We start from the raw sequence: 12,312 nt of genomic DNA, 5'->3' as shown, positions 1-12,312 counted from the left end.
GGATACTAAGCTGTTTAGTCGGTTCCTTTGATAAACAGGTTTTCATTAATTTAATGGAGACTTTTAGATATCAACGATCTATTTATAGGCTGTTTTAAAACTCTTCAGACACACAACATATTATATATATCTAATACTTTATATAATATCTATTAGTTTAAAATAACAAATCATTCAAACAGGGAGCATTCATTGAATTATAGACGCGTGAATGATGTACAATAAAATAATAAAAAAGGATATAAAAAAGGTACGAGACAACTAATTCTCTCACCACATTACTAGTACCATAACACTGCTCTCGTGGTACTAGCCCCATAACACCTAGTTTCTATCATCCAGAAAAATATTCTACGAATATTAGTCTAGATGCGTTGTCAACATTTGAGAATAATAGGTCATTGGCTAGATTATCCGGTCTTTTACATTATCATAAACAAAGTCCAAAGGAGGTAACTAGTCCTAAAACAAGATGTTGACGCCTATGAAATTAAAGAATGCCATTTCAAAAAATCCATTTGGTTGCATTGCCAGTTCAGTCTCCATATTTTTTTCTGTAAAATTTCTCTCTTCGTGGGCCATAGCTATGTTTTTTAAACGAATCCTAATTCGTCGTCACGATTCATGTTTGATTATATTAATGCAAGAATTATGGGATTTATTGCGGGAAGGGATGCAACTCTTACTTGACTTGGCCAAGGACACTGGATAATTAACCACATTAAAAACCAAACTCCCGCTTACGCATGAGCAATGGACTCTTCGTCAAATATTGACAACGGTCCCAGACCCTCCGTACGTTGATGACTACATAACACCCCTCTCGTGTTACTAGCACCATAACACCCCTCACGTGGTACTAGCACCATAACACACCTCACGTGTTACTAGCACCATAACCCTCCTCACGTGGTACTAGCACCATAACACACCTCTCGTGTTACTAGCACCATAACACACCTCTCGTGGTACTTGCACCATAACACACCTCTCGTGGTACTAGCACCATAACACCCCTCTCGTGTTACTAGCACCATAACACCCCTCACGTGGTACTAGCACCATAACACCCCTCTCGTGTTACTAGCACCATAACACCCATCACGTGGTACTAGCACCATAACACCCCTCACGTGGTACTAGCACCATAACACATATAATGACTATTCACCAAAACATGTGTTCGAATGCCTAACACCCACTCTGAAACAATGATGCCTTAGGCTTTCCGCGCGCGATATTTTATATTTCCATATGGAAAAAAATCGCTGAAAAGTTTGGGGAATCCGTGGTAAATGACGTCATCAGTGAGGATTTCTCTTTATAACATGGAGCTCGACATGGTTTACGCTCAGTCGCCGCCTTTTTACGACAACACCATGACTAAAGAAATCTGCATTTGCAAGCTGAATTTGCAGAAACAAGAGTGGTTGATTGACTTAGTGGTTGAGAGAGAAAGAGAATGGGGTTTAACGTCCACTCGACACAAACTAGGTTATTTCGGGACTAACATATGGTTTAATTTTATTTCAATAATTCGCTTGCGCGTAGGGGTTTTAGCAGTGGGAGGAAACCGGAGGACCCGGAGAAAACCCACGAGGATGGACAGGCGACCCTACTCCTTGTCACGTACAACCGGGGATTCGAAACTCGCAGAGAAGAGAACTCGCATTCGCACACTTCAAGCGAGAAAAAATGCCAGTGCAAAAATATCACTTGCCGAAAAAAAAAAAGAAAAAAAAAGCGTTCGGTGACCCTTGCGCTGAAGCAGTGCCATTCCATAAGCAGTATACCGACTTTTTGCGCCGGCGGAAACACGAACATAGAAAGCGGAAGTGATGTGAGATACAGAACAATACATTAGCTACACAGCTCCAAATACTGCTGTTCGACATTAAGTAACGTTTTCGACCAATATCTTAGAAACAATTACTTAAGCATCCTAGTGTGTCATGTGGAATTAGCCGAAGCACGCTATCTGGACAATTTTTTCTTATTTCCCAATGTGACCTGAAGTAAACTGTCCTCATTTGTAATCATATAAATTACAGCTCAGTGATTTATTTCATCTTTTACTTCCGTATCACGCAACATTCTTCTTGTAATTATTCTATTTATTTATAGATTATAAACAGTAGCCTCTGCAACTTTGTCATTAATTTGAACTTAATAATAATAATTTCATTTCTATAAAACGGCCAATTAAATTATTTCAGATGAAAAGATTTACCGACCGTTTCATCTTTTCGGTGGGGTGTTCGATCCCTGCATTGGCCGAGAAAGTTCATCCAGATTTTCCGGCGTGGTTCCCCCTTGTCAGTGATGCAGGACGGAGGGCCTGACAAGGACAGCTGTCTAGTCCTTCGGATGAGACGAAAAACCGAGGTCCCGTGTATACATTGAAATGCACGTAAAAGATCCCTTTGCAGTTGGAATTCGATATAAGGGTAGGCTATAGTGCCGCTGCCCGGGCAAATTTTTCCTCATAGCACACTGTATGGCGTATGCCCGTCTTCATTAGCCCAGCATAGGAGCAGAACAGTAGGACGTTAAACCCCATTTCATTTTATTACATTTCATCTTTTTATGAAAACGACCATTAAAGCTTCCCGCGTACAAACAGGGTGATTTGATGATATATTCAAACTAATTAATCTATGAAAATTTTGCTTCAAATCCTTCTCAAAACATTGTATTCATGAGGGAATACCCCTACTATAATAAATCTATTAAAAGAGGTCATGTTTGTATCACGTGATTTGGCTGACGCGGTACCTAGCAACGAGAATTCATTGCATATACAAGACAATGTTGTCTTTAATAATAATAATAATAATAATAAAAACTTTATTTAATGAGGCAACATATTTAGTTTGCAAAAAAAAAACTAATCTTCCATAGGTCCCTCCTAAACTACAAAGACATATATACATGTAATATCAGGATAAATTTAAAATCATTAGAAATGCAATAGCATTTTAAAGTGGGAAGTTTGATAAGTCACTCCCAAACTACAAAACATATACATTATACAAGTAGAATATAGGAAGAACACTATAATTACACACAAAATAAAATAGAATGCAGTTGCAAGTTAAAAATAATAAGTATGTCATCAGTTGAATATTATGGTTCCTACAGTGTGCAAAATAGATGAGTTTTCAGTTTAATCTTAAAATTTTCAACATTTTTACACATCTTTATATCAAAAGGCAGATTGTTCCATAAAAGACATGCAGAATAATGAAAAGTACGTTTCATGGATTCCGTTTTGCATTTTTGAAGAAAAAGAGATTTACTGGTCTGTGAACGGAGCAAGATATCCGTTTTGGAAACAAGAGATTTTTCAATAAAATGGAAATTTAGATAAAGTGGAGTATTAAATGTAATAATTTTGAATGATAAGACAATTTTATTGTAAAGAATCCTCTGTGTAAGGGTAAGCCAACCGAGTTTAGTAAATAAAGAGGTGGACGGAGTTTCAATCGGTGCATCAAGAATAGCTCTTGCTGCCCTCTTTTGTAATTTTAAAAGAATGTCTAATCTACTTTTGGTAGCATTTCCCCAAATAATAGAGCAATAATCAAATATTGGTAGTATGTAACTGTTATAAAACAAAATTCTTGTCTCGTAAGGTAAATGATCTTTTATCTTATTTAGGAGAAATATTTTTGATGCAAGTTTTTTAGACATATCTGCTATCTGTGCTTCCCAATTAAGGTCTTGGTCAATTTGAATTCCAAGTAATTTTGCGGTAGTAACCGTCTCAATTTTCTCACCATGGAGAGATAAAGTTAGGTTTTTCTGATTTCTTTTGTGTTTTGTTGAAATCAGCATTGATTTTGTTTTCGAAGGATTGATTACCATCCCATTGTTTTCACACCATTCAGCAACCAAATAGAGATCATTATTATCATAAATATCAACACCTAATTAAATTTTCGAATTATCCACTGCCCACCTCCTTTTCCGTGGTGTTTATCGAAGAAACTGTTGTGCGCTTAAGCTCAACATCACGTTTATCAACATATACATCAAGCGCTCACTAACGCTGAGATCTTAGCGTGCATCCTTTGACTTCACTAGATCAGACATCCCTAATTGATGGGTTGCCGATTAGGGAAACCCTTACATTTTTGTTCGATGCGCTCCATGGGTGTTGTTCGGGGAATCCAGTATGTTTCTACTTCCCCTATATACCAAAATTGCAATTGTTTTATTGGAAATGACCACCCGATAAATAGATTATCTTTAAATGTTCGAGATGACATCATTTTCGTTTTCAACCAAGTTTTTTAAATGAATATCCACTTCCGCTCTTTGGTGGATTAGGCAGATTTTTCCTGTGACGTGTTTTCAATAGTATGTGGGAAGCAGATTTGACAAATGCGGGGGTTCTTATCATCTACAAGCCCACTTAAAACATTATTAAACCGTCCACAATAATCGCCGGTCAACAACCAGAGATGAAAGCCCAATGGCCTTTTGTTTATTGAAGTCTACGATTATAGTTAGTCCTTTACACATAATTAGACATGTTGTTTGTAATCTACTGGGTTCGCTTCCTGAGTTAATACGACTCAATTATAAAACATTTAAAACAGATAAGTTGGAAAATTGAGTCTGTGCGCAAGAGGTGACGAAATTGTGATATTGTGTTACCGCAATCATCACGTGCGCGTGGACTGGAAACAAGGGTCAAAGCTATTTTTAGTATTTCTCTCTCCCCCCACCCTTTTGCATGTCGATCTTTGTTGACTTTATGGCGTAGAATTGAAGAAACGGGTTTGAATATTCATTTTCTGCCAGGTTTTGGTGAATATTCATGATTTAGAGGCGGAAGGATACAAGAGTTAGGATGGTGGTTAGGTTGAAATGTAGGCAGAAGAAAATTGCGTTTTTATTTATCTCTACTTCCAGTTTGTGTATCTCAAGTTTTCATGATGAATCCCATACGTGCTTTTGGGCAAGAAGTTGCCCCATGTTGCTCCATCTGTGGAAGAAAGCGTTCTGCCCAACGATAATTTGGGAAAAACTTAGTGCCAGTCTAAGAGACAAGAATTAACATTAAAGTCAGTGAGGAAATCATTGGTGATCTGTGGCCATATGTCCATAAACTGAAAGTTTTGGTGTCCTAGTGACATATGGTAGTTAAACGTGTCCTAGAGACACGTGATTGTTAAACATGATTAAAATGAACCAGATTTATTCTATAGGTCGCGTTCACTAGGGCGCCATTATAATACGTCACTAAAAGTTACCTCTATTACTGTCTATATATAGTGGGTATAATGGTATCTTACAGACTCGGTGGTTTAATGACATCTGATAAAACATTTCAAACTGTACAGCTCCGATTGAGCTAATGAAGATGGGCATACAATGTAGCCTACTACATGTATGTGGAAATTTGGCCGGAAAGCGGCACTACGGCCTACTCTTATATCGAATTTCATATTTTGTCAAGGGGTCTTTTACGTGCACCACAATATGGGACTTCGTATAAAGATTCGAAATGTTCTTCCCTCAATCCTGTGTGTGCTGATGTTAAATCATGATTCCCGGCATGTTCCCGAAGCATAGGCCGCGAGTTTTACAACATCTTGATGTTGCTAGATTGCGTTGCAATTCCCGAACTTATAGCTACATTACCCCCCATTACCGTAGATACGTGAACAGAGGCGGTGACACAAACACACTCAAATCAAACATGGCGACCTCCACGGAAACCTTGACGTTGAACGTACCTTGAACTTTGCAACTAGATTATCACAGGTAGACATTTTAGCTGGAAGGCGGGATACTTGGTATTCGCGATCACCGAGGAATCTGATAGGCTCTCAATCGAAATTAGTGCCGATACGATGTACGGAGTTAAAGCGAGATTCAGCCTTCTATAGAAGATGGATTTCCAATGGCTTCCACTTTGAATTTGAAATCATGTATGTAAATGATCATTAAGCCTTAGTTTTCTATGAAGAATACTTTTAGTCAAAATATCATGGAAGGGACTGAGCAAGTCACAGGATGAACGACCGCGACCATTAATTCGCCTCTCGGGGTCAATTAAAAGAGATAATCGATGTGTGTAACTATCCATAATAACAATCTGTCTAAGAACCAGACTATCAAGGGAGATAACTAATCTAGTTGCAGGCACGCCATTAGGATGCAGACCACCATTAATTTCCCCATTGACATCAATGTCAATTCTGGTCGCTTTAACTGGCTCCAATGTTTCCACAAATTTTCAGTCAGCTGAACGCTTTTCACTACAGATAGCCCAAATCATGTACATGTCCTTGGTCCAAAGTGTTAGGAGTTTTCACATTAAATATGAGCTTGGGGTGGCACAGGCTAGATTTCAAACCATAACTGATCTATAGGAAGTCAAAAGATGACTGATCTGTAAGAAGTCAAACGATGACTGATTTATAAGAGGTTAACGATTAATGGTGTTAACACAAAAGATAAACGACTTCCAGGGATATTATCTGTGCTAATGTTCATCAACTAATAGGTTTTATTGTAATGTTATTATAAAGTACTGTGATTAACTAGAGACCAAATGATAACTGTTAAACTGTTTGGATATATACCAACTCGTTAATAGTCTACTTATTATACATACATTTGTTATTCTGTGAAACCACGATGGGCGTTTATCACGATCGAAATATCAAAGTTAAAGCGGCCATCATCGATTCCCCACTTGTACGTGACAAGGAATAAGGCTGTTTTTTTTCGTGTCCTTCGGTTTCCTTCCACTGCTAAGACCCCTAAGCGTAAGTTAATTCTTGAAATATAATTGAACCATATGATAGGCCCGAAATGACCTCTCTCTCCCCCCCTCTGCCCCGACCCCCCCCCTCTCTCTCTCTCTCTCTCACTCTCTCTCACTCTCTCTCTGCTAAGACCCCTAGGCGGAAGTTAATTCTTGAAATAAAATTGAACCATATGTTAGGCCCGAACTTACCTCTCTTATCCCCCTCTGTCTCGACCCCCTTCTCTCCCTCTCTCTCTCGCTCTCTCTCTCTCTCTCATTGTGCTAAGACCCCTAGGCGGAAGTTAACTCTCTCTCTCTCTCTCTTTCTCTCTCTCTCTCCCTCTGTGCATTGCATTAGTACGTAATGTAAATTTGTCACCGCCACTGAACACTTTAAGACATATAACATTTAAATGAGACGCCATAGTTAAAAGCATCTGGAAGGAAACGGTGGACAATGTTATAGACATATTCCTGTCAATAATTACACAATAATTACAGACTCCACGGTCTGTACTCAACAGGTTTATTATATGTACTACTAAATATATTGAGACATAATTTGGCTATATTAGACTTGTCTGACCTTTGTGTTCTATTTATTCTAGGGGATGGGGTTGGGGTTGAATGGTCAGCGTGTGCGCGCTGCATCAAAAGGTCTGTCATTGCGTCAACTGTCGTGGTTTCGATTCCCTGGTTGTACGTGATAAGGAGTAGGGTCGGCTGTCAAACCTCGTGGGACTTCTCCGGGTCCCCCGGTTTCCTCCCGCAGCTTAAATTGAACCACGTGTTAGTCTCAAAATGACCTAGTTTGTTTCGAGTGGACGTCAAACCCAATATCTCCCTCTCCCTCTGTTCATTCTACTCACGGGGGCATATTGTTAATATACAATAACAATGGAGATTATAAACGCCCATGGGTGACGAATTGCCCAATCTCCGGTCACCGAATTCTCAGAAACCAGTCGTCTGGAGTTAAAGGGTGTGGGCTTAGTCTGCGATATCATATCGGTACAAGCGGATGTAAAATAAACTTATTTCACAGTCAATTCTTGCTTTCAAACTGACATGTCATCTGAAATTTTTTTTGAGGAATATGTCATCTAAACTTTGGAATTTGAGAATCAAATTTGTAATTTGTAAAAGTCATCATTTATTATAATTGACTACAGGAACCAAAAAAGTAAATTACAATTCTGTCACATTCGACAATCTTTGACACTTTCTGCTAATTTATTGATGAAATTAAATTCAAGAAAAAGTCGCTTCTTCGTTTAATGTGCATTTCATTACGTCATTGAGTGACAGATAGTTAATGTGTGTAAATGGCGTGTTAAAAAGAAAGGGTTCCATGAAGTAAGATCGCTAGTGATGACCAATCCTTTTAGATTAGGCTGATTAAAATTAATCACTACAAAAAAAGAGAGAAAAACATGACTGAAGACCAATAGCCATTATCCTTGTTTAAATTTGGATCCACGGCCTTGGTATGAAGGTGGAGCCACGGTAACCCAGGGAGTAAGACGTGGCTCGTTAACCGGGTGAGGTCCCGTGTTCGATCCCTGCCATGGCCGAAGTTTTCTCCCCCCCTTGACAGTGTTGAAGGACTGAGGGCCTGGGGAGGGACAGCGCATAGTCGTTCGGATGGGACGTAAAACCGAGATCCCATGTACACATTGGAGTGCACGTAAAAGAGAGAGAGAGAGAGAAATGGGGTTTAACGTCCACTCGACACAAACTAGGTCATTTCGGGACTAACATATGGTTTAATTTTATTTACATAATTCTTTAGCAGTGGGAGGAAACCGTAGAACCCGGAGAAAGCCCACGAGGTTGGAAGGCGACCCTACTCCTTGCCACGTACAACTGGGGATTCGAAACCACGCCAGTCGACTCAATGACAGATTTTATGATACAGCGCGCGCACGCTAACCATTCAGCCATCCAACCCCCTCTTTCACGTAAAAAAATCCTTGACAGCTGGAATTTGAAATAGCGCACTGTATTGCGGATGCCTGCCTTCTTTAGCCCACTAAAGGCAGGGTTTGATTTAGATTTAGCGGTCAAAATATCTCTCGTAGCAAACTGTGTAACGTTAGTCTTGTTGGTACAGAAGAGCAGACATTTAACCCCGTTTTAATTTATTTCATTTCAATATTTAAATTGGATAAAAATAAGGAAGAGGGTTCGTTAAACAGTAAGGTACCCGATTAAATAATCCCCCCCCCCCAACTAAATAAGAACCCTCACCCCCATCTTCCTAGGTTAGATGTCATCTTAACCTCGATGTTCATATTCTTCAGACAGACAAGGATGGCGATATGTTTTGCTTGACAAGGGATTGGGGTTTTAGCCTGCTTATTTTAATACTGCTGGAACCGCGGTGACTCAGTGACTAACACGTTGGCTCTATGGATTCGTGTTCGAATCCCTGTGTTGACCTAAAAAGTTCATCGTGATTTTCAGCCAGGTTTACTCGTTGTCAGCGATTTAGTACGGATGGAACAAAATCCAGAGGTCCCTCATACACATTGACGTACACGTAAAAGACTCCCAGGCAGTTGGAACTCGATATAACAATAGGTTGTAGCGCCGCTGTCCGGGCACTAGCACACCGTATGACGTATGCCCGTCTTCACTAGCCTAGTTGGAGCAAAACAGTAGGACGTTAAACCTCATTCCATTTCATTTCCTAGCAACGTAAAACAAGTGACTTATCTTAAATGGCCTCATATCCCCTTAAAAGTCTGAAAGCAGCTCGATGTTGCGACTGACATGAGTCGAGAGGTTAATAGTGAGAAGAGGGGAATGACAATTAAAGTAAGTGGCGTGTCAATAAAACGGCATTAAATAAGCCAGTTATTGATGATAGAAAAAATATTTAACAGCATCTCGATTGATCAGTATTAGAAATAAAAGGTTTAAAAGGCTGTGTCTGCGATATCGTTATTTTGGAAGTAGACATTAAACACCAACCAAGAATCAAGCTTAAAGCGATAAAGTCTAATCCCCAGCACCACATTAAAGGGATCAGGGATCCACGATAAAAACAAGTTAAAGGCATCAGGGACAAAAATAAGTTAAAGGGAACATGAATAAACTCCTATCCCCAGCACCATGAATTAAAACAAGTTAAAGTCATTAGGGATAAAATATAGTCCCCAACACCACGATTAAAACAGGTTAAAGGGAACACGAATAAACTCTTATCCCCAGCACCACGATAAAAACAAGTTAAAGGGAACATGAATAAACTCTTATCCCCAGCACCATGAATTAAAATAAGTTAAAGGGATCATGGATAAACTCTTATCCCCAGCACCATGAATTAAAACAAAGTTATAGGGAACGTGGATCATGGATAAACTCTTATCCCCAGCACCATGAATTAAAACAAAGTTATAGGGAACGTGGATCATGGATAAACTCTTATCCCCAGCACCATGAATTAAAACAAAGTTATAGGGAAGGTGGATCATGGATAAACTCTTATCCCCAGTACCATGAATTAAAACAAAGTTAAAGGGAACATGGATCATGGATAAACTCTAATCCTCAGCACCGTGAATTAAAACAAAGTTAAAGGGAACATGTATCATGGATAAACTCTTATCCCCAGCACCATGAATTAAAACAAAGTTAAAGGGAACATGGATAACTCTTATCCCCAGCACTATCAATTAAAACGAGTTAAGATCAGCCGAATCGGTGATATAGACTTGTAAAATCATATAGATTCTTTTTAAACCACGAACCACAATGATGTTTTCAAACCGCGAATCACAAAGATTTTTTCAAACTACGAATCACAAAATTGTTTTCAAACCACGAATCACAAATATTTTTTCAAACCGCGAATCACAAAAAATGTTTTCAAACCACGAATCACAAAGAATTTTTCAAACCACGAACCATGAAGATTCGAGTCGGGGGTATTTTTGTCTTGAGGTTGGTGCGTCGACCAAACGATAGCCAAGGGCCTGAATTGATAAGTGAATGATTTCTTCAATGTTCGAAAACGAGTAGACTATAGTTTTATTTTGAATTACATTATTTTCTTATCCGCATTCTCAAGGGGTGCAATTGACAATGTAGCTCGTTGCATTGATGGGACGAAAACCGAGGTCAACGTCCATGTAAAAGACACGTTTGAAATTGGAATTGAAAGAAACGTAAGTGGGAAAGCGTTACCATAGAGATGAAAATACCATATTAATGTTAGTCTTAAGAGAACAGAAATATTACATTATTATTGCAAGTATCAATACCGCTTCTTTTAATTTCTACTGTCCGTACCTTTGAAGCCTGATCGGAAGATGGGAACACGTGATCTTTGGGACGCGCCATATATCAACAGCCGTAAAGTGAAAGTAGAATATAAAGTAACTATTGCATATTTAGGTTTTAGCATAATTTGTTTTTGTTTGTTTTGTTTGTTTCTGCCCCCACACCCTCGCCTTACCCCTTTTGATAACTTCGCTTTCTTTCTACAGTCATTCCGACATATTTTCACTGCAGATCTCACATCTGTAGAAAGGAGGTGAAACGGTGTTACCAGTATATTAAATTTACGGTAAAATAAAAAACGTGGATTCCATTCGTTATAATGAAGATGCTGTAGTTTCGACACCTGGTCTCCAAAATATGAAGGAGGATAGCACGCAGTTCACATGCAATAACGCTGCACAAACCTGGTGTGACAAACTATCAGTAGATAGGATTTTTATTTTACGTCGAATCACTGAAGAACAGAAGGATGGCATGTGACATCACAATATTGGTGTTCTTAGAACCATGCTAACCGACAATAAAAACAACACAGTGCTCTCAGAACCCAGCTAACCGACAATACCCCTCCCCCCACACCACATACACACACAGCAGCACAGCAACATGCGATGTTCTAGAACTTAGCTAACCGACAATAAACACACAACGGCAACATGAGTGTTTTAGAAAACAAGCTAACCAACAATAAACACAACACAGCAACATGGTTGTTATAACCGATGTTTACAAATTGTTTTATGTTTTTCAGACAAAATATATGAGACGGTGATTATTATTGGGAGTATATTTGGAGCGTCTGTTGTTTTAACAAGTTGTATTGTAACCATATATTGTTATCTACAGTAAGTATATTGTTACACCCCTTGTGGAGCAGGACAGCTGTTTAGTCGTTCGGATGGGACGAAAAGCCGAGGTCCTGTGTATACATTGGCGTGCAGGTAAAAGATCCCTTGGCAGATGGAAGTCGATATAAGAGTAGGTCATAGTGCCGCTGTCTGGGCAAAATTTTCATCATAGCACACAGCAATGCGTATGCCCGTCTTCATTAGCCTAGTCGGAGCAGAACCGTAGGACTTTAAACCCTATTTTATTTCATTTCATTTTTATATTACTACAAAACCATGGCCCTTTATTAAACAGTATATTTATTTGGGAAAATTGACGGCAGAGGAATTTAAATTGAGAGGAATGGTATAAATAAGATTTTTTTTTTATGGAACGTCAGCACAAACTGGGCAAACTAAAATAGCAACAAC

The 12,312-nt window shown here is 39.0% G+C and overlaps 1 protein-coding gene across 4 annotated transcripts in view; it reads left to right on the top strand.

Annotated features, from left to right (window-relative positions):
* The window catches only part of LOC126810378 (uncharacterized), a 28,700-nt gene that overhangs the window by 15,647 nt on the left and 741 nt on the right, over positions 1 to 12,312 (top strand). For all 4 annotated transcript variants that reach the window (XM_050535407.2, XM_050535408.2, XM_050535409.2 and 1 more), the window contains exon 7: positions 11,805 to 11,898. In XM_050535407.2, coding sequence (XP_050391364.2) covers positions 11,805 to 11,898 — 94 coding nt within the window. The remainder of the gene's footprint in view (positions 1 to 11,804; positions 11,899 to 12,312) is intronic.

The sequence above is a fragment of the Patella vulgata genome, chromosome 2 (assembly GCF_932274485.2).
Source record: "Patella vulgata chromosome 2, xgPatVulg1.2, whole genome shotgun sequence".
NCBI lineage: Eukaryota > Metazoa > Mollusca > Gastropoda > Patellidae > Patella > Patella vulgata.
This window is presented reverse-complemented; position numbering and strand designations above follow the sequence as displayed.